At 51.7% G+C, this 20,914-nt stretch overlaps 1 protein-coding gene across 1 annotated transcript in view; it reads right to left on the reverse strand.

The window, feature by feature from the left end:
• The window catches only part of ACOXL (acyl-CoA oxidase like), a gene marked incomplete at both ends in the record, with an annotated part of 233,611 nt that overhangs the window by 33,138 nt on the left and 179,559 nt on the right, over positions 1 to 20,914 (reverse strand). The window contains 2 exons of the mRNA XM_080711449.1: positions 6,431 to 6,518; positions 14,273 to 14,384. Coding sequence (XP_080567575.1) covers positions 6,431 to 6,518; positions 14,273 to 14,384 — 200 coding nt within the window. The remainder of the gene's footprint in view (positions 1 to 6,430; positions 6,519 to 14,272; positions 14,385 to 20,914) is intronic.

Here is a 20,914-nt window from a genome sequence, read left to right on the forward strand (position 1 = left end):
CTGCAGTTCATTTTGGTTTTTGTGTGGGTGGCTCATGTGAACGCAAAGGTTATTTGCTAAATGTTTTCAAGATTAGAACATGCTGTTCTTTAAAACCTAAATTTAAATTTATGTTTATTGGCGATATGTTTAACTTTACAATATGTGGTATGGGATAATTTTTGAAAAATATAGAATCCTATCTGGAGTTGCTATGGTTAAGACAAGAAAGTTGTTCCTACACTCCTATTTTTATTCACAGTGGAGAAAGTTTTATTCTTAAAACTAATTACACGGGGAAGCTCGCGCTCTCGTCCCGGCACGCCGGCCTTTGTTCTGTTCGCCCTTTGCCATCTCTGCCGAGGCGCGCGGCGCTAACCTGCCTTTGAAACGCGCTAGGTGTCGGGCTCAGCGGGCTCGGCGTGAAGCCGCCGGCACTCTGCCATTCATCACCTGCGGCGGGTCTTCCAGCCGCTGGTGGGCCGGGCGGGAGGACCGTTCTCCTCCACTCCGTACGGCGCTGCGCTGCCCAGGGCGAAGGGCCCGCGCGGGCAGAGAGCGCAGTCTGCTGGACTCGAGCGTGGCAGCTCGTGACCTCAGGCCGCGTCCTCGGCCTCCCTGGGCCTCACTGTCCTCCGTGGACGCGGCGAGGTTGCTGTGGAGAATCAACCAATCCCAAGCTTCGGTGCGAAGCGAAGGCTTGAGCGGTCGGGACCGCTGTGGCCAGGACCCGAGGCCCGGAGATGGCGACATCCACGCGTGCCTGCCCAACGACAGCAGCTGCGCGCCGCTCCCAACGGCCGCACGGAGCACATGCCAGGGCGCGGGCGCCGCCCTTCCTTTCTTCCCAGTGAATCAGAGTCCGTGGGTCCCGTGTGGCACACGGCCGGCGCAGCCTCGCTCTTCCGAGAGGAGAGTCGGCGCGCCCAAGGACGCTGGCCTTCGGGGCCAGCTCTCACGTGCCCGGTGACCGGGGCTCTGGGCCTGCGTGCGTGGAGCCTTCAGCTGACCCACCTGGGAGAAGGCGGGTTTCCAGAAGGAAGCCGGCATGGAGCCCCCGGGGCCTTCGCGGGCCGGTCCGTGGCCTGAGCGTGCTCCTTCCTTTCTGACTGACCTGCTCGGGGGCCAGAATCCAACCCAGCGTGGCGAGGCTACGCGCCCGCCAGGTGCCAGCTCCCTGTGGAGCCTCCAGTTCAGTCCCATTTCTTCTTCTTCTTTGAAAGAGCCATCTTGTATGTTGGCACACAGTTCCTTGCACACCGATTAGAAGCCATCACTGAGTCACCAGGCGCTCCTGCGCACGCTGATGGTACGTCCTGCCGTGGCACTCCCCATGTGGCACCTCCTGGGGCCTCAGACTTCAGGCCTGACAGGCCCAAGGGCCCTGACTCCTGTACTCCACCGAGGGCACAGCTGCTCCCTGGCCGCTATGCGCACCATGGGGGAACCCGTGCTCCCAGAGGCCGCTTGCGCCCGCCCACTGGAGCCACGCACAGGGACAGAGAAAAGAAAGCCGGGGCCTGCCCTCATCCCAGCGCTGGGGCCTCTGTGACCTGGTCAGTGCATCCGGAAGTCAGTAACGCCTGCCTGTCTCTGCTCCCTAGACCCCTGGCCGACTTTCCCACCCACATTATTTTTTTAATTTTTTATGACACTGGGGTTGGAACCCAGAGGTTCTTCTACCTCCAGGCTATACTTCCAGACCTATTTTATATTTTGTTTTTAAACCGGCTAACTTTCCCGCCTACACAGTTTTTAAAAAAATTTTTGTGGTACTGGGGGTGGAACCCAGAGGTTCTTACTACCTCTCCCAGATCTATTTTATATTTTATTTTGAAACAAGTTCTCACTAAGTTGCTGAGAGCCTCACTAAGTAGCTGAGGCTGGCTTTGAACCTGTGCGGTCCTCCTGTCTCAGCCTCCCAAGCGCTGGGATTACAAGCCTGCGCCACCACGCCCGGCTTCCACCCACATATTTAATGGGGCCCAAAGAGAGGCGGGTGCAGGGAAGGGAAGAAGGATCCGCTCCCTTCAGACTACCTGGATGGGGTCTTGAGTGGAGGACCACCCTAAAGTGTGTCCCTCAGATGGGGGCTGGTGGGAAGGAAGGCACATGTGGTCACAGATGACCTGGGCCCTCTGGTTCATGCCTTTGAATGAACACACACACACACACACACACACACACACACTCACACACCTCCAGCAGTAACAGTGCATCATTACAGACACTGTTATTCCAAGACTGCCTTGCGCAGGCTCAGTGGCACACACCTGGAATCCCAGGACATGGGAGGCTGAGACAGGAAGATCGCAGGTTCAAGGCCAGCCTCAGCCACTTAGGGAGACTCTGTTCCAAACAAAACCCCAAAAGGGCTGGGGGTATAGCCTGGAGGTAGAATGTCCCTGGGTTCAATCCCAAGTACCAAAAGGAAAAATAAAGCGTATATTGACCTGGAACTTGGGGCTCCACCCAGATCTGGTCTGCCCTCCAGCGGAGGGGACCAGGGTCTTGGGTGACTTTGGAACCACTTCCGGGGAAAGCTGTGGCCCTTAGCATTCCTGCGCTTGCGTAATGCAATGCATATTCAAGGAGGGAATACGTGCATTTTCCTAATTCCCAAGAAAACAAACCCCAAAGCTCAAACAAGGTGCATGCGGTTTGTATGAAGAATAACCCCGTCAGCACGGGAGGAAAACGCTCGCCCCGGAAGATTATTGAAACAGACACTAGTGGAGGGAACGCGGGACTGAGACTTCAATAATGCATGCCATCCTGTGTTTTTTTGATAACAAGAAAAGGCTCATTTCAAAACACATGCGTCCTTGAGAGGCGCCTGGATGAATCCTCAATAGGCAGAATCCCACAGCATTTTACGTTCTCATTATAATTACAACCTGCTCTTAATGCGAACGCTCTAAATTATTAGGCTCTTCATTAAGAACCAGAAAAGGACTTCCTGCTGCATAATGGGGGTCGCTCCCGCTCCGAGAGGAAGAAAGCAGGAGAGGGTTCTGCACAGAGCTGGGAAAGGGCGGCTGCCACCGCTGACTTCACCACGCTTGCTGCTTCTTTTCCGCTTAGAAATTGGTCCGCCCCGGGGGTTCAAAAGCCACCAGACTTCAGAACTGCTCTTTCTAGGGCAGGATAAAAATGGGCATCACAGAAAACCAGCAATTCATCACTGGGACGGTTCTATCCCTCCCCTGGACACTGCTCAGCAGTTTGATTTCAAACATGGCTTTCCTAGTCTTCCGGTGACAGGCGCGAGCCCTGCCAGAAGGCCTCCCATTTGGTCCTTAACCCAGCTGGATTCCGAGTTCCCTTTCAGTGGGGTGACTCGGAGGGTCCTCGTCTCCCCTCCCAGGCTCTGCTCCCCGGAAAGGCTCCAAAGGCAGCATCTGGGCCGGTCACCCCAGATAGAGCCCCCCCCGCAGACCTCTGCCGGAGGGCAGCGCCACGCCGTCCTGGCTGCCCCGCGTTCAGCGCACGCCCATTAGGACCTCTTAGTTCTCTGCATGAAGCCCTACACGGTGGGTTTCTCCACTTCACCCCATCCCAGGGTTTGCTTTTCTTCTTCCTCTCTCTCTCTCTCTCTCTCTTTCTGAGATTGAACCCAGAGGGGACTCTATCTCTGAACTATACCCCCAGCCCCTTTTTACTTTTCATTTTGAAACAGGGTCTCAGTAAGTTGCTGAGGGTCTCACTAAATTTCTGAGGCTGGCCTCGGACCTATGATCCTTCGGCCTCGGCCTCCCAAGTGCTGGAATTATAGGTGTGTGCCACCACGCCTGGCTTATCCCTGGGCTTTCTAACTGTTGTCGTTAAACGGATTCTTATTCTTTTTCTTCTTATACTTTACACATCTAGATCTTCTCTTTATCTGACCTTGAACCTGAAACAATCGTGTTTGCTACCGTGGTTACATTATAATAAAAGGTTCCAAGTCGATTTGCATTTCTTTGTCCTTGATGATATCAAATTCTTGACATTTTGTCCTGGTGTTAACACCTCATGCATTGAGACTAAACTACTACTAGTACTACTACTACTATTTCTTCTTCTTCTTCTTCTTCTTCTTCTTCTTCTTCTTCTTCTTCTTCTTCTTCTTCTTCTTCTTCTCCTCCTCCTCCTCCTCCTCCTCCTCCTCCTCCTCCTCCTCCTCCTTCTCTTTCTTCTTCTGGAATAAGGATCTGCCTGCTGTACTTTGGATGTGAGGACTAAGGTTTCTGTAGAGTAGTGGTTATGAGTAATAAGCTTTTTCTGAACACTACCGGCGTCTTACCAGATGCTAAGGCGAGGACTAGGAGGGTCGGGGTGTTTAATCTTTCCAACAGCTCATGAGGCAAATACTATTCTGTCAGTGAGGACCCAACTGAACCTCAGAGAGGGTGGGGAACTTGTCGGAACCATGACGCAGGTGGAGATAAAGCCGGCGTCTGGGCCAGGCGGCCTGACTCCGGGGCCCACATTCTCCATCCTACACTAAGCCTGGGTCAGCCCTCAGTGAGGCTCGGCTGCGGGGTCCCTAGGATGAAGGTGACGGCGTGATGCCCTTCAACACTCTCCTTTGCAAACATACGCACATCTGAGCATTTGGAAGCTGTTTACCCGGCATTCCAGGGGGAGCCCTATCTGAGGTCAGTACACAGGGGCCCAGAGGGAGGAATCCAGCCCCTGGGCCCCAGGACCCCAAGAGCAAAGCCAGTAAACAGCCTGGGACACACCTGCCCGCATAGGGGCGTCTTGGGTGCTGCTCCACAGCCCGGATAAATTTCCACCAGGTCAACCAATATGAAAAACAACCCTCAGAGAGAAAAGGGGTGGTTTGCACTCATTTCTCAGGGGTGAGGCTGGAACCAAGGCACCAAGCCAGGTTTTGTAATCCCGGTACTTGGGAGGCTGCGACAGGAGGATGGAAGGCTTGCGGCCAGCCTCAGCTACTTAGTGAGACACTGTTTCAAAATAAAGGATTTTTAAAAAATAGGACTGGGGGTGTTGCTCAGAGATAGAATGGCCCTGGGTTCCATCCTCAGTACTAAAAAAGAAAAAGACACCAAGTCATTCCAGGGACACAGGCTGTGGGCTCCAGGGCCAGCGGAGGGTCTCAGGGTCACTCAGAACTGCAGCCAGGAGGAGGCCACGAGTGACACAGCCACGGCCTGCTCGGCCTCCCAACTGCTACCGAGCGCCACGTGGAGCGCTGCCTGCGGAGGAGACGGCCCCGTGCAGATATCGGCAGTTGGGTCGAGCTCATATGAAGAAACTGACATTCTGGTTTACACAGCAGTCATTTCTGAGTTCAGCCAAGACGGACCCGTTTCCCTGACACACTGTGGGTGTGTGGGTAGAATTTCTGGGTCTGCTACTGAGAGAACACAACCTGGATCTTCGTGGCCCGTGGTGGAGGCGGCTTCCGCCTGGCCCGGCCCGCCATCCCTGTCCTCCTCTTTCCCCTCGCAGAAGGAACCCAGTCAGAATCAGAAGGCCATTGCATACTGACCCCCGAAACTGCTCGTGGGGAGGTGGTGGGCAGGCAGGGGGCTTGGGTCCAACACGTGTGTTACCAGAATACTGTCCCTACTCCGTGACATCAGTCGGGAAGTCACCCCACGAGACAGTGTCCAGGCGCACCACGCGTCCAGCCTTGCGGATGTGACCCAGCCCAGCCCTGGCCGCCGAGGCCGGCGGTGCCCGGGCGTAGGACCCCTTCCCCAGCACAGCGGCGGGCCCAGTGCCACCTGCCATCTCTCAGCACCCCACACAGCAAGGTCACAACGGTGACTAGCGGCGCTTCCTGAGATGGATCAAGGACCCCAGCGATAATGCCATGGACTTTCCCAGGCACCATCGCCCCCTTTCCTTGGTAGCTTTGGTCTTTTTAGGCCAGAGTGAAAGCCCACGTTCCTCGTCTCCATGTCACTGACAGGTTGGGCTGGGTGACTCGGTGTGGAGTCTTGCCTGCGCTGTTGAATATTTGGCAGTATCCCTGGATTCGACCACCAGCAATGCGACCCCCTTCAGACACCCCCAACTGCCTCAGAACAATGCCAAATGCCACCTCCACGGAGAAACTGCCCCTGGCTGAGAGCCGGGGATGGAGGGGCTGAGTGGCTCCTGGCTGAGGCAAGGGCCAGGCTTAAGGTTCTGGTACCAAGAGCCCTTTGGCAGCGGCCCTATGGAAGCACCCTGCCGTGTCAGTGTCCACGCAGCTTCTCATCTAGGACAGTGTGGCTGGGCAAAGGGCCGCCTCCGGAGGGCCGGTCTTGCCGGCTGGCTCCCGTCTGGTGCGCTTGTGGTCCTCAGTGTGTGTTAGGTGAGCAGTTCTGGGGATTTCTGGGCCCTAAACCCAGCATGAGGCTCCCGCTGCTGTGAGCACTGTCTTTTCTCTGCAAAGTCCTGTTCCAGGAAGAGCCGCCCAACCAAGAGCCCTCGCCAAGAGCCAACTGACCTCTGTGCGTGTGTGCCAGGGATAGGGACGTGGCGTGGTGCAGACACGAGTTCCAGGCACGAAAGAAGTCCTCCTTCTTGGTCATCACCTGCCAAATTGACAGAAGAAACACAATTGCTGAGACGCGCTGGGGCCGGCCGAGAAGAACCGAGAAGAACCCGGCAGAGAAGAAGTCCCAGCACCGGCAGGCCGGCCCCGCGGCCCGCGCGCTTCGTCAGGTGGGTGAAGGCAGGGGCCAGCAAGGCGAGGCCACTCCCGTGTTTGTGTAAAGGCTTTACACACCAAACATGGCCACCAGCCATGGCCGACCCTGCGACATACGAGAGGTGATTTGAAGGGGAGGGCAGCGCACAGGCACCGTGAGATTGTTTCAACAGGGCCGCTCACCGCTGGAGCATTCCACAGACCTGAACCCCAGGGCGACAGGCACCTCCCCCCTTCCTTCCCTGTGACCAGGGGCTCCCACTGCCTCTCAAGTGGGGGCTCAGGGGCTTGCTGAACCCCGGGACACCATAGGAATTGCTCTCCATGTCTGCGCGGTGTGAAGAAACGACGGACGCGTGGGGACAGGGGCCGCAGCGCGCTGCTGGCCCTTCTCTGGCCAATGGTCACTTCTGTGGGTCTTCTCTGCGTAAGGCAGCTTTGGGTGGCCTTTCCCCCAGTCGCCCAAGGAAGGAGCCCTTTTCCTGGTCAATTTTCAGTGGGAAAGAAATGGAAACACACAGCTAGAAGAAAATAAGGAAGAAAACACCAAGAAGAGAAAGGCAAGCTCATCAGGAAGTCACGGGGCAGGTCGTCCTGGTGGAGCGGGAGGGAGACGCGCACCTGACCAGAGAAGGAGTGAATTTTGGCGCCTCTGAATTTTCTTTGTTCCTTCTTGATCTCTTTGTTTTGAAAACCTAATGGTTCAGTATTTAAACTTTTACCTGGCCGGGCGTGGCGGCGCACGCTTGTCATCCCCGTGTTTGGGAGGCTGAGACAGGAGGATCGCGCAGGTTCAAAGCCAGCCTCAGCTACTGAGTGAGGCTCTCAGCAACCTAGTGAGACCCTGTTTCCAAATAAAATAGAAAAAGAGGTCTGGGAATAGAGCCCGGAGGTAGAAAGCCCCTGGGTTCCACCTCCAGTACCACAAAAAATAAATAAATAATAAACCTGTACGTGTGTTGCATGTGCATGCGTGCTCAAGAAAATAATACTTAACTAGAAAGTTGACTCAATTTATCTACCTCCCCCCACCCCGTTTCTGACTCCCAGATGTGTGCTCTCTGAGCTGGAAGGCACCCTGCCTCCCTGGAGCTCTGGATGCCCAGGGCCTGGCACTCTGGTGGGTGAATCTTGGGCTCGCGTCCCCTCCAGGGCAGGGAGGGCAGGGAGGAGAGGGAAACCCTGTGCTGACAGCCCAAGTAGAATCCAGGGCTCTATCCAGTGTTACAGAAGCTCCATGGGTGGAATGTTAAGCTTTTCAGCTGTTGCATCCAGAGAAAACCAGGGACTGATGGCTGGCTGGGCCAGAGGCTTCAGACGGGAACCTCTCAGGGGCGCAGACAGCGAAGGGGCCAGTTCCAGTGAAGGCGGAAGGTTCTGGAAGACCTGCTGAACACTCCCCAGAGCTTTTCCCTATCCACCAAGGTCCTGTGCTGCTGCAGGGGGCAGGGGCGGGCTCAGGGCCGCTGCCCTCCAAAGCCACCCCAGGCAGGCAGGGGCCGCCCAGGTCCTGAGCCCGGCAGGTCAGAGGTCAGCACAGGGAGCGCTCCAGACGGGAGGGGTCCTTGCTGTATGCAGAGCGCTGCGGCGACCGTGAACAGTGAAGTTGCTTATGAAGTTAAACGGATGCCACCATGAAGCAGCCGTTCTACTCCCAGGTCTTCACAAGGGCATGGCTGTCTACGCAGCAAATCCTAACCAATACGTAACAAAGCTGCTTACTTAAACATGCATGCCCACAGAAACATGCTCAGAGAAGCTCTGTTCCTAACAGCCAAAACCTAGCTCCCTCTAAAATTCCAGCAGCAGGATCATGGATACAAATTATATTTTTCCAGCAAAGGAATCCAACTTCACAATGAAAAGGAATCAACTACTGACACACCACGGCTTGCCTGGGTCTCAGAAACACTCTGGTAAGTGACAGAAGCCAGGCTAGAGAGACAGGCCGTGGGCAAGGCGATGCACCTGTAATGCCAGGGCACGGGAGGCCGAGGCAGGAGGACTGCAGTCCTGAGGCCGGCCTCAGCAGCTTGGCAATACCCTCGGCAACCTTCTTGAAGATAAAATAAATGAATAACTAGATAAGAAAAGCTGGAGTTGTAGCTTGGCTGCATTATCCCATTTATATCAAATGATATAAGAGGCAAACCTATAGTAAAAGTATTTGTTCAGAAGCCAGGTTTGGGGGGGAAGGGATTGAAGGAACTTCCTTGGGGTGGAAATGTTCTATATCTAGATTGTGCTAGGGGTTATCTGACAACATGCATTTGCCAAAACTCATTGACTATATACTTGAAATTGGTAAATTTTAATATTTATCAATTATAAACACACACACACACAGAGAAGCTAATTGTTTTTTGGTAGTAGTAGTAGTAGTACTGGAGATTGAATCCAGGGGCATTCTACCTCTGAGCTATACCCCAGCCCTTTTTATTTTTTATGTTTGGAAGAGGGTCTAAGTTGCTGAAGGCCTCACTGAGTTGCGGAGGCTGGCCGTGACCCTGCTGCCATCCCCCTGGCTGGGCCCCCAAGTCCTGGGATCACTGGTGTGCGCTGCCTGCCGCACCCGGCTGGAAGCAGCTTTTCTGAGAACCGCTCACCTCTGCCCTCTGCTGCCGGAGTTGGACGTGCGCCCCCACGGCCCCTGTGTGGGCAGCTGTCTCCTGGGTGTCACCTCTGCGAAAGCTCGTCTTCCTGTAACGAGGTGCCTGGCCCGGCACACACCTCTCTTCCGCCTTTCTCCATGACCTGTGGGGGCTCAGGCACCTCGAGACAGCACAGTGGACAGCCGCGTGGGGCGGCCTTGCGGGCCAATGACCACTCTCTCAAAGCAGCAGAAACGCGTCCTCCCACTGTCCTGGAGATTAGAAGTCGCAGGTGCAGGTGTCAGCAGGGACAGGGCCTGGCCGGCGTCTGGCAGTGGCCGGCCCTCTCTGACACACGCTCGGGTCACCAGGCCAGCTCGGCTGTGTCTGCCTCGGTGGCTCAGCTCGTCTGAGGACACCTGCCCTGGGGGAGCAGAGCTCCTTCTACTCCAGCAGGGCCTTGTCAACTCCAGTACATCTGCAAAGACCCGTTTTCCAAGTAAGTCCACATTCAAAGGCCCTGGGGCTTCGGACTTGAACACCTTCTTGGGAGCACAATTTACCCCACAACCGAGGGCCGAGGGAAGCTACCGTGATCACAGCGCTGTGGCCGGGCCCTGGCTGCCCACCGCCGTCTGCTCGTGACGAGAGAATAAGCCCCTGCTTAGTTAACCACTGCAGGCAGCCCCCTGGGCCCAGACGCTTGGGTCTGGCTGGCCAGAGCGCACCTCCCGGTGGTGGGAGGAGGGCCCGTGCCTGGGAGGGGAGGCAGGTACTTGTGTGAGCAGGTGTTTGGAGCAGGTCCTCCCTGCCAAGCTCTCTTGAGCCAGCGGCGCCCCCTTCTGCCACTCCACCCTGTGAGCTCTGTTGTCATGGGGTGCCTGGCCTTCCCCCCAGCAGGCCTCTCCCAGGGGGCTCCTGGCAGGCAGCGGGTTCCCAGGCTGGCCCGTGCCCTGGTCTGCTGAGCCCCCGGCAGGCGGCAGGTGAACATCCTTCCGGCTCCTTGGCCCGCCGGCCCCGAGGCCCGGATCTTTGAACCTGACCGCTTTAGACTGCGGCAGCGAGGAGACAGCCGGGTTGCTTTGGATCTTTGCCAGGATGGAGGGTTGTCAAATTGCTCAGTTCAACCACGCCAGGGGTGTGTAGTGGCATCTGATTGTGGTTTTGATTCTGTTTCTTTATGGCTGATATGATTAAGCAAAGTTTCGTGTGTTCATTAGCCATCCTTTCATCTTGTCTTATGAGGCGTCTACTCAGGTCTTTGTGCTTCTGTTTTTAGATTGTGAACTTTCATTATTGTGTTGTAGGAGTTCTTTGTCAATTCTGGATAGAAGTGTTTTGTTAGATACATACACTGCAAAGGCTGTCCGTGCCTATGATTTGCCTTTATATGGTCTTATGACTCTATTTTAGAGAAAAACCCCAAGCTACCAACTTATCAACTGGGCCCCTGTGTCTTGTTAAAATGACCTTAGCTTGCCCACCTTCTGAAGACATTCTCTGGCGTTTTCTTCTGAGTGTTTTAGTTTCTCCCTGTACATTTGTGCCTACGATCAATCGCCGGTTCCCTTTTGTGCACCGTGTGGGAAACAGGTCACAGTTCCTCTCTTTTCCATTCAAATATCCAGTGATTTCCTGTTCTGTTGAAAAAATATCATCTTTCAATCACTGAAATTCTCCAACACGTTTGCAAAACATCATGTGAAGAAATCTGTGCGTTCCTCTTTCCGGACTCCACGTCGTCCTGCTGACCTGTCTGTCCCTCCTCCTGCCAGCACCATCCCGTCTGAATGTCGGGAGCCTTAGCAGACAGGCTTTGAATCGGGTAGAGCCCGCACTCCATCTGCCTTCAACTTTTAAAAAAGTTGCGTGGGCTATTTCAGGCCGCTCACATTTCCATCTGAATTATCGAATCAGCTTGCGGGTCTCTGCCAACGTCTCTGCCCAGGCTTCAGTTGAGACGTTCACCGGCGAGTCTTTCTGAACACGGCATGACCCTCCGCTTCCCAGGCTCACGCCGACTACCCCCTGCAGGTTTTGCCAAGAGTATATGTCTTGTATGTGTAGGATTTTTCCTGTTGAATATATTTCTAAGAACTGCACTTTATAAAAATGTCATTGTGAATTAAGTTTCATTTTCTCAATTGTTTACTGATTACACATAAAAATACAATTTGCAGCCAGGTGTGGCAGCAAATACCTATAATCTCAATACTTGGGATGCTGAGACAGGGAGTTTGCAGGTTGGAGCTGCCTCAGCAACTGAGCGAGAGATAATAAATAAATGCAACATATTTATTTCCTAGCTTTGAACAGCCCAGAAGCAGGGACAACACTGTGACCAGACATTGCTTCTTAAACTGTTCTCCAAGCTGGGCATGGTGGCACAGGCTTGTAATCCCAGTGCTTGGGAGGCGGAAACAGGAAAATCACAGGTTCATGGCCAGCCTCAGTTACTTAGTGAAGCCCTTCATAACTTAGTGAGAACCTGTTTCAAAAATAAGAAATAAGCTGGGCATGGTGGCACACGTTGCAATCCTAGTACTTGGGAGGCTGAGACAGGAGGATTGTGGGTTTGAGGTCAGCCTCAGGTACTTAGGCCCTCTGCAACTAAGTGAGACCTTGTTTCAAAATAAAGAATTAAACATAGGGCTAGGGGTATAGCTCAGAGGTAGAATGCCCCTGAGTTCCATCCTCCGTACCACAAAAAAAGAATAAAAAATAATATAGACCCAGTCTATTATAAAATTAGCCAAATTCATATTTGTTCCAAAACATTTTTAGCTCCTATTTTTAATATCGTAATTATTTTAAAGTACACATATTTTTGCTTCACAGGGTCCATGAATCCTTTTATAACTTGACTTCCAAATTTTTACCTAATTTTAATTCGTTTTGTTTTGTTTTTCTTTTGTGCGGCTCTGAGGATTGAACCTAGGGTCAGTCTACTTCTGAGATACATCCTCAGTCCTACTTTATTTTTTTAATTTTGAAACAGAGCGTCCCTAAGTTCCTGAGCTGGCCTGGACCTGTGATCCTCTGGTGTCAGACTCCAGGGAGACGAAACATGCATTAACGCCCCTGACGATTTTGATTTTCTTAAATGTCCTCTGAAGCACACTTCAAATAATATTCTAGGAGAGTTAGATGAGCAAAGTGGCTTCCAGTTCTCTGAAGTCCACAAATATCTTTCCATTTCCTGCAGTTCTGGATGAACTTTGGCCTGGACTAGTGTGCAAAGATCGTGACATTTTCTCCTTGGGGAAACACATATTACTGTGTTTGGAGCTAGTGAGTCAAGGCTGAAGCTGGCCTAATTTTTATATCTTTTTAAGTAAACTTTTTTTTCTCTCTGGTTGCGTCTATGATATTCTCTCTGTTCTAGATTTTCGGGCTGTGTGGAGGTTTGAGCCCCCATCTTCCGCATGGATATGTGAGATCTTTAAACACTAGGGGGCTTTTTTTCTAGTATGTCTTGATTATTATTCCGCTCAGTATTTTTCTACTATGCCCGTGGCTGTTATTTCTTCCCCCTTTGCGGGTCGTTTTCAGGAGTATTGATCTACGGAGGTTTCTCCCTCTTTCTTCTGTGTTCCCTCGTCTGCTCTCAGCTTGACGTCGGCCGCAGAGCTGAGGTGAGACGCCTGTGTCTCTTCCCTTGCAGTTGTGTCTGTAGTGCTTTCTCCTTCCGTCTCGGGAGGCGAGTTCACGGACTGGGTGTGTCCACGCAGTTCTGCTGTCTGGTGCACACGTCACCTTTGGCTTGGCTGCTCTCTTCCTCTCCTCTTGTCTAGCTCTGTTTGATAAAGCCAGGGTATGTGGAGAGACTTACGCCCGCCCGAGTGTGCCCTCGCGAGCTGGCAGAGCCTCCCTCAGACCCACGCCTGGAGAATGGGTGGATCTGCACAGCCCAGGCCCCAGCTTCCAGAAGGCTCGTGCCCAGGGTGGCTCTGCGCCACAGGGTCTCAACCCCGGGGGGTTGCAGGCCTCTTCGGCCTCTAGAACATCTCCTGAGAGAACTCCCACCCCATCGCCTTCCTGCTTTCCACCCTCTCTGCCCTTTGCTGTAGCAGAGGGCTTAAGAATACATTGATATAAAAAGAACTGAACCGGACGGGGAGAGTGGCGGGGCCCAATTCTGGCTCCACTGCCATGAGAGCAGAGCAACCTGGATTCTGGTTACAGCAGCCCCGAGCCCCGAGCCAAGGCAGACGGTGGGCCGGGAAACCCGCTCCAGGCCTTGCACGCTGTTTGTGTTGGGTCAGAAAGTGAAGTGGACACTGCTGGGTCCGGCTGTCCTCTCCCCAGCCAACCTCACGGGTGCCGTGAGTGGCGGGTATTCCCTCTCAGTCCGTCAACACTGAGCCAACGTACTATGGCTTTCCAGACTCATGGGCATTTGAAAGAAAATAGAGGCATCTCAGAATACCACCACGATCCTGGGTTCAATCCCCACCCCACCCCCAACACACACACATAAAATATCACAGGGTTAATTTTTACACATGAACTTTCCCCAGAGAACAGAACGTTTGCTGTGTGTCTAGAATGATGGTTTCTCAGATCCAACACAGGTAAAAAATCACTCCCTTCTTCACCCGCTACCTACGAAGCCTAAAGACAGCCCTGGGTGGAACTCTAAGCACACTGGCTTCGTGAACAGGGGCTGTCCTGCAGAACAGCTGCCGAAGCCTGTGATTACACCGACTCACCCTCTACTACATTTAGCCGACAGCTCGCCAGCCAGGATGTGCCAAAAACATACATCAAAAGGAAGAGACATATGCCGGGCGTGGTGGGCACGCTTGTCATCCCTGCGCTTGGGAGGCTGAGACAGGAGGATCGCACAGGTTCAAAGCCAGCCTCAGCTACTTCGTGAGGGTCTCGGCAACTTAGTGAAGCCCTGATTCCAAATAAAATAGAAAAAAAATAGGTAAGGGAGTATAGCATGGAGGTAGAAAGCTTCTGGGTTCTACCCTCAGTACCACACAAAAAAAAAAAAAAAAAGAGGAAAAGACACAAAAGACACAACACAATATATCTTTACCTTATAGTAAATCCTGGCCACTAAACTCCGCTGAAGAACCCTCTCACGAAAATTTACTGCTTTCAACAGGAAGGTGAGATTCCCCACTGCATCCGTGTGAAATGCCAGGAAACTGGAGGGAAGGCACAGGGACCATCATTATTATTATGGCTTCATCAAAGAATGTCAGCTGGAAAAAACACAGTGGGCTTGTTTTTAAAATAACTTTCCCCCCCCCCCCCATAGAAAAGCAGTGTGAATACACACGGCCTCTGGCCCGGTCACTCGCTGGCTGCACACCGGCTTCTTTTTTTTTTTTTTTTTTTTGGTGGTACTGGGGTTCCCGGAAACCCTTCTACCTCCAGGCTACACTCCCAGACCTATTTTTACATTATTTTTATTTGGAAACAGGGTCTCCTAAGCCAGCGCGCGTGGCTGGCTTCGAACCTGCGCGATCCTCCTGTCTCTGCCTCCCGAGCGCGGGGATGACAAGCGTGCCCTCCACGCCCAGCTCACACACCGGCTTCTTTTCAGTGTTTTTCTGGTGAATTCTTGGCTCTGCTTTACTCTTCGTGTTTGTCCTTACAGTTTAGAGACAGTTTGGTTTCCTGGATTTTCTATCTATTGATTATTGTCTTATAGGTAATGTTAAACATTTTATATGATCTTTATTAAAAGTTTTATAATCTCCATCAAATGATAATAATGTATTCAAGTGATCATAGTCAGCCGTGATTGGACAATGATTACAAGCCAATATGAATAATCAATTAAATGTGTCACAAAGTATTTGTCCAAGAATAAGATGTGTTAAATATATTACACGTGGGTCGCCGCGCGGTGTCCGCTGCCAATTACTCAACATTCTCACTAACTCTCACATGCAGGGACCGTACTATCCAAAGTTTAACTCAGCCTCAGAGAGGTCCAGTGACCTGCTGCAGACCGCACGGCAGGACACAGGCTCGGGCTGCCCGGGGAGCCCCAGCATTGGAGGGCAGAGGAGCCCAGGAGGCTGTGGGTGAGAGCAGGGCTACAGAGGGTCTTCAGCAGGGAGTGACCTCCACCATTGCCTTTCGGCAAAGGAAGAAGCCAAGGCCAGGGCAGGTCAAGTGAAGAAGATCCCGACGCCAGCCCCGCGGCCTTCTGCGCTGCCCAGCCCAGCGCCAGCGCCAGAGCCATGTCCCGTCCCACATGGCACGGCAGGGACTTGGAGAGAAAGGAAAAGGGTTAGTCTACCCCCAGGGGTTCACAGAGTGCAGCCACCTCTTGCCCTCCTCTCCTCCCACGTCCTGGAGGAGCGAATTATCGTTATTATTACCAGTATTATTATTGTTGCTATTATTTGGTTCTGGGAATTGAACACAGGGGGATTACTACCTCTGGGCTTCACTGCTGCCCTTTTATTTTGAAACAGGGTCTAGCTAAGTTACTGAAGGTCTCCCTACGTTGCTGACGCTGTCCTCCAACCTGCAGTCCTCCGGTCTCGGCCTCCCAACTACCAGGATGCTAGAGGAGCGCCACCATGCCTCGCTCCTGGAGAAGTCAATGATCGTAAGACCCAAATAACTTAGAGTCCCATTTGCTGAAAACTAAAATCTCAAGTAGGTGTCATTGATAACTAGAGGCAGGAGAGAAACTTCAAGAAACACTTTGGAGACAGGGCCGTTTGTAATGCCGAATCCCGAGTTAATAATCTCCTTCCCCTGAGACAGGGATGGCAGATGGAGGACATTCGCCTGCCAGTTACTGGGGAATGTGGATGCCTGCTTCACCAATGCTCATTTCGGATCTGGGCTTCAGAAGGTGGAGTCTCTGCCTCAGCCTCTTAATGAGAAGCATAAAGAACCTTCATGGTTTACTGAGAAGCTTTGGTCATCTCAGGGGCTGCTACTTATGAAACCCGGAGGCTGCGAACACTGTTCCTAGAAACTACTTTTGTAGCCGGCCATGGTGGCAATGCCGTCACCCAGGACTTGAGAGACAGGAGGAGCACAGGTTCAAGACCCGTCTTAGCAACTTAGAAGACTCTCAGCGACTTAGCAAGACCCTATTTCAAAATAGAAATTAAAAAAGGGCTGGGAATATAGTGTGGAGGTAGAACACCTCTGTATTCAATCCCAGTACTAACTATATATATATATATGAAACTACCATTGTATGTTGGAGTGTTTATTGGGGGTCAGCGAGGTTACAAACCGCATGCTTACGAGGGGCTCTCATCGCCACCCTACGAGTCCAACCACACAGGTAGCCACGGAATGCACCAGCAGAAAGGACTCTACAAACTGCTTAAAAACGGGAATATAGCCGGATGTGGTGGCGCACACTTGTAATCCCTGCGCTTGGGAAGTGGAGACAGGAGGATCGCACAGGTTCGAAGCCAGCCACGCAGGCTTAAGAGACCCTGTTTCCAAATTAATAAAAGTATAAAATAGGTCTGGGAGTGTAGCCCAGAGGTAGAAGGGTTTCCAGGAACCCCAGGACCATCAAGAAACAAACAAACAAACAAACAGGAATATAGCTGAAGACAGTCTCCTCGTAACTGTGCTGTGCAAGGAGGTCAAAATGCCCCCAGAGTTAATGAAATCCAGACCAAGTGCAAATGCACATCCTTAGCCAGCGGGGAATGCAAATGGAAAGCGCTGCAGCCGCCAGGTGCCGACATATACCCCGCGGGTGGGTGGTGCATGCGCACAGAGGAACCAGAACCCTCCGACTCGCTGACGGAAATGTAAGACAGTAAACAAGCCACTTCGGAAAAAATTCTCAGTTTCTCGTGAAACTGAACAAACACATATGCAGTGACCTAGCAATTCCTATCTACTGTTTGCCCAAGAGAAATAAAAACCAACTTTTAGAAAAAGGCTTGTAGCAGAATGTTCGCGGCTGCTCTTCTGACTAGAGGGGAAACTAGAAACGTCCCAGGTGTCTACGCCTCATAAGAGAATAGAAAGCAAATCCCAGTGTGGCCACAAAATAAAACGCCACCCAGCCATAAAAAGGAAGACACAATTACACGTGGCGGGAGGAATGGCCGTCAGAGAGCGCTGGGCCGGCCGCGAAGCCCGCTGCGAAAGGGCCCGGGGCGTGTGTTCCACCCACAGGAAATTCTAGAGCAGAAAACTTAATCTGTGGTAGGAAAAGTATCCGAATCATGGCTACACCTGGGGCGGCGTCACAAGGGCCAACAGACAAGGAGCTGGGGGGCTCTCTGGAAGGATGGAGAGGACCCGGAGCTTAATAAGAGTGTGGGTTACAGAGCTGGACATTCTAAATGTCAGAGTTCACTGCGCAGACACTTACGGTGTGCATTTCACCGCCTACAAATTCTATAGAAGAAGAAAGGGAAGCGTACCCGGATACTGAACCTGAGCTTGTGATGTTTATCGTGAATTATTTAGAAATGTGCCGATGTCTTCAGGTGCTTCGAAACACATCGAAAGGAGAGAGCGGCAGGCAAGGCTATGAACAGACGCGCGTCCGGAACAGGCCCCTCAGCACTGCCCGAGGCTGGGCTCCAGCTCCCCTCGGTGTTTTGAACCCTCAAGACTTTACAGAAGAGCGCAGGACAGAACCCCGACTTTCCTCGAGGCCCGCCACCCCACTGGGCCCGGGCCCGGGACAAGCAGGCTGTTTGCAATGGCGGGAACAAGCCCTCTCCAGTGCCCCTGCCAGTGCCCCGCCCAGCCTGGTCTCAGGAGGCCCTTCCAGAACCAGGGCTGACCCACCCCAAGTGAGGGGCTGTTCTGGGCAAAAGGCAGCTCGCGTGGTCCGCACCTGCTCATGGGTGCCCCCCGGGCCCATCATGGTGTCCGCCCTCCACGGAAGCCAGAGCCCAGTCCCTGCCAAAGGCTCAGGTGGCTTGCTCTAGCAGGGAGCGTGGGGCGGGCGTGGCTGAGCACAGGCTGCCTGGAGGAACAGAACCTGCGGTGTGGGAGAGACCGAACTGTTTTGGAGGTGACTAACCGAGGCAAAGGTAAATGGGCTAGAACTTTACAAACATTTACCATGGGAACGCTGCCGCCGGCACAGCTGAGATTATCCTGGAAAACTCACTCGGAATACGGATTTGCGTCTAGGGAGAACGTGCCATGGCTTCCGGATGGGGTAAACGAGCCCTGCTCTGCTCTCTGGAGAAGAAAGGGAAGAGCCGGTGACTTGTGCGCTGCCAGGGAACAAGCTTTCTGAGCAGGTGCAGCGGATTCTGCTAGAGGATGGTATTATTCTTTCAACTCATATACTGGAAAATTTTCAAAGAAGTTGGAGGGGAAAACTGCTATAAAATTACCACTTGTGGCTAGAAATACTTAAAAAGAAATGACTGATTTTCTACAGCGTGTGAGGACAGACTGAGATGTTAAAAACTAAGAGAGTTCTCTCCCATAAAAGTGTCCTGGAACCTGGAGGCCGAGATGGAGCTTCAGGATGGACTGCAATTTGCGTAGAGACCCGAGCGGCGCGAAGAAGGAAAAAGAAGAAAGAAAGACTGCAGGTGTCTAAATGGCACTTCATCCTCATGGCTAGGAAGAGCCCCATCCCTATTTGTTATAGTTCCACATTTTAAATCGGGTTTATGAAATTATATTTTGTGTTTTTTTGCAGTACTGGTGATGGAACCCAGGGGCATTCTACCTCCGAGCTCCACCCCCAGCCCTATTTTTTCATCTTTAATTTGAAACAGGGTCTCAGTGAGTTGCAAAGGGCCTCACTAAGTCGCTGAGGTTGTCTACAAACTGTGATCCTCCAGTCTCAGCCTCCCAGATGCTGGGATTATAAGCATATGCTGGTTTATAATCTTGGCTGAGATTACATTTTTTAATAATCATTTTTTGAGAAAGTAATTAGTCAAATACATTTGGATAGTGGAGACCAATAATCTGCTTCCACATAAAAATAACAACTTCAAAAATACACATAAGGAAAAAAATGAGTACAGTTAGGCTCTCCAAAAGAAGGGTATAAGAGTAATGTAAATGTGGTAACACTTATAGGCATTAAATAATGAACTAAACTGGGCGTGGTGGGCACGCTTGTCATCCCGGCATTTGGGAGGCTGAGACAGGAGGATCGCGGTTCGTGGACAGCCTCAGCTACTTAGTGAGGCCCTCTGCAACTCAGTGAGACCCTGTTTCTAAATAAAGAATAAAAAATAGGGCTGGGGTGTAGCTCAGAGGTAGAATGCCCCTGGGCTCCATCCCCAGTGCCACAAAAATAAACAAACAAACAATGAAATAGAAGCAAGGTACAGTAGAGAAGGTCAAAAAAGGGAAGAGTTGGTCATATGAAAAAAATAACAAGCTGGACAATGGTCTGAGGACAAGGGGTGGCAAGTCCCAAGGGCTGGGGAGGCCCAGGGACAGCGCAGGAAGCTCAAGGGAGCCCGGCTGCCAAGCCAGCAGGAGTCAAAACAAGAGAATAGTGTGAAAAAAGTCTACCAAAGAATTCAAAGCCAAATGACTAGATTCCTAGAAACATTCAATTGACCGAAGGTGACACAAGAAGAAGCCCGGACACTCCTAAAACAATGGAATGAGTTAAGTCAATCTTTTAAAACACTCCCCGGAGTCTAGATCACTTTCAAGTGATTGACTGGATTCTCCTACACAATAAGAAACCACTCCCCAAGGAGCTCTACAAGACCTAAAACTGTGACATCAATCCACATTAGGGAAGTGTAAGCACAGGAAGTAATGATCACCCCCAGTACTAAGACACCCAACCCAGGAAGGCACGGAGACAATACGAGCATAACAAAGCCGGCGTCTTGCAAGCGCGTGAAGGTCCCTTAACAGCAGAGGACCGGCAAAGGCTGTGTTCCTATCTCTAAAGGTGCTCACTGGTGCTTTATACGGCTCACACTCGTGGAATACAGAATGCCACACTCACGAGTGCACGCCGCACGACGTGGCTTCCTTCTCCCCCTGGCCCTCCCCGGCCTCCTCCACTACTCTGCCGGTCTCTCCCCTCAGTTCCACAAGGTCCCTTTTCTTCTGTTTTAACTCAAGCTTCCATTTTAACAGAATAAAGAAGACATATAGATCATTTCAAAAGATGAAAAAAATTCATTTGATACTGTTTATCATCTAGTCATGATTAAAATGTGTTAAAAATAATAAATGGGGCTTCTTTAGGGGAAAGTGTCCATTAAAAACTTCAGCAAACATTACTTTTAATAGTGAGCTGTTACACTAATTCTTTTTAACACCAGAAGTAGACAAGAGAACATCTTTTGTGTCTGCTTTGATTCAAGTCAAATTGGAGGCCCTAGACTTTGCAGTGCGATATGAAATGTATTAAATTGGAGAGGAAGAAATAAAAAACCATCATTTTCAACTGGTCCTATTGTCCATGAAAAAGAACCAAGCAATAGACACATTAAGAAGAAACGTTTTCTACAGTCAAATTTATGAGTAGAAGCCAACTGCATGTACAATAATCAGCAACAACAAAAATATAATTTAAAAGGTATTCTTAACAACCAAAATTATAAATCAGCTAGCAGTAAATCTATGAAAGGATCTGCTATGCGTGAGAGAATTAAAAGTTCCGGAAGACACTTAGAAGATCAAAATCTTTGAGAAAAAGCCGGGCGCGGTGGCGCACACTTGTAATCCCCGCTCTTGGGAGGCTGAGACAGGAGGATCGCACGGGTTCGAAGCC

Source organism: Muscardinus avellanarius (assembly GCF_963383645.1).
Source record: "Muscardinus avellanarius genome assembly, chromosome: 15".
In the NCBI taxonomy this organism is placed as follows: domain Eukaryota; kingdom Metazoa; phylum Chordata; class Mammalia; order Rodentia; family Gliridae; genus Muscardinus; species Muscardinus avellanarius.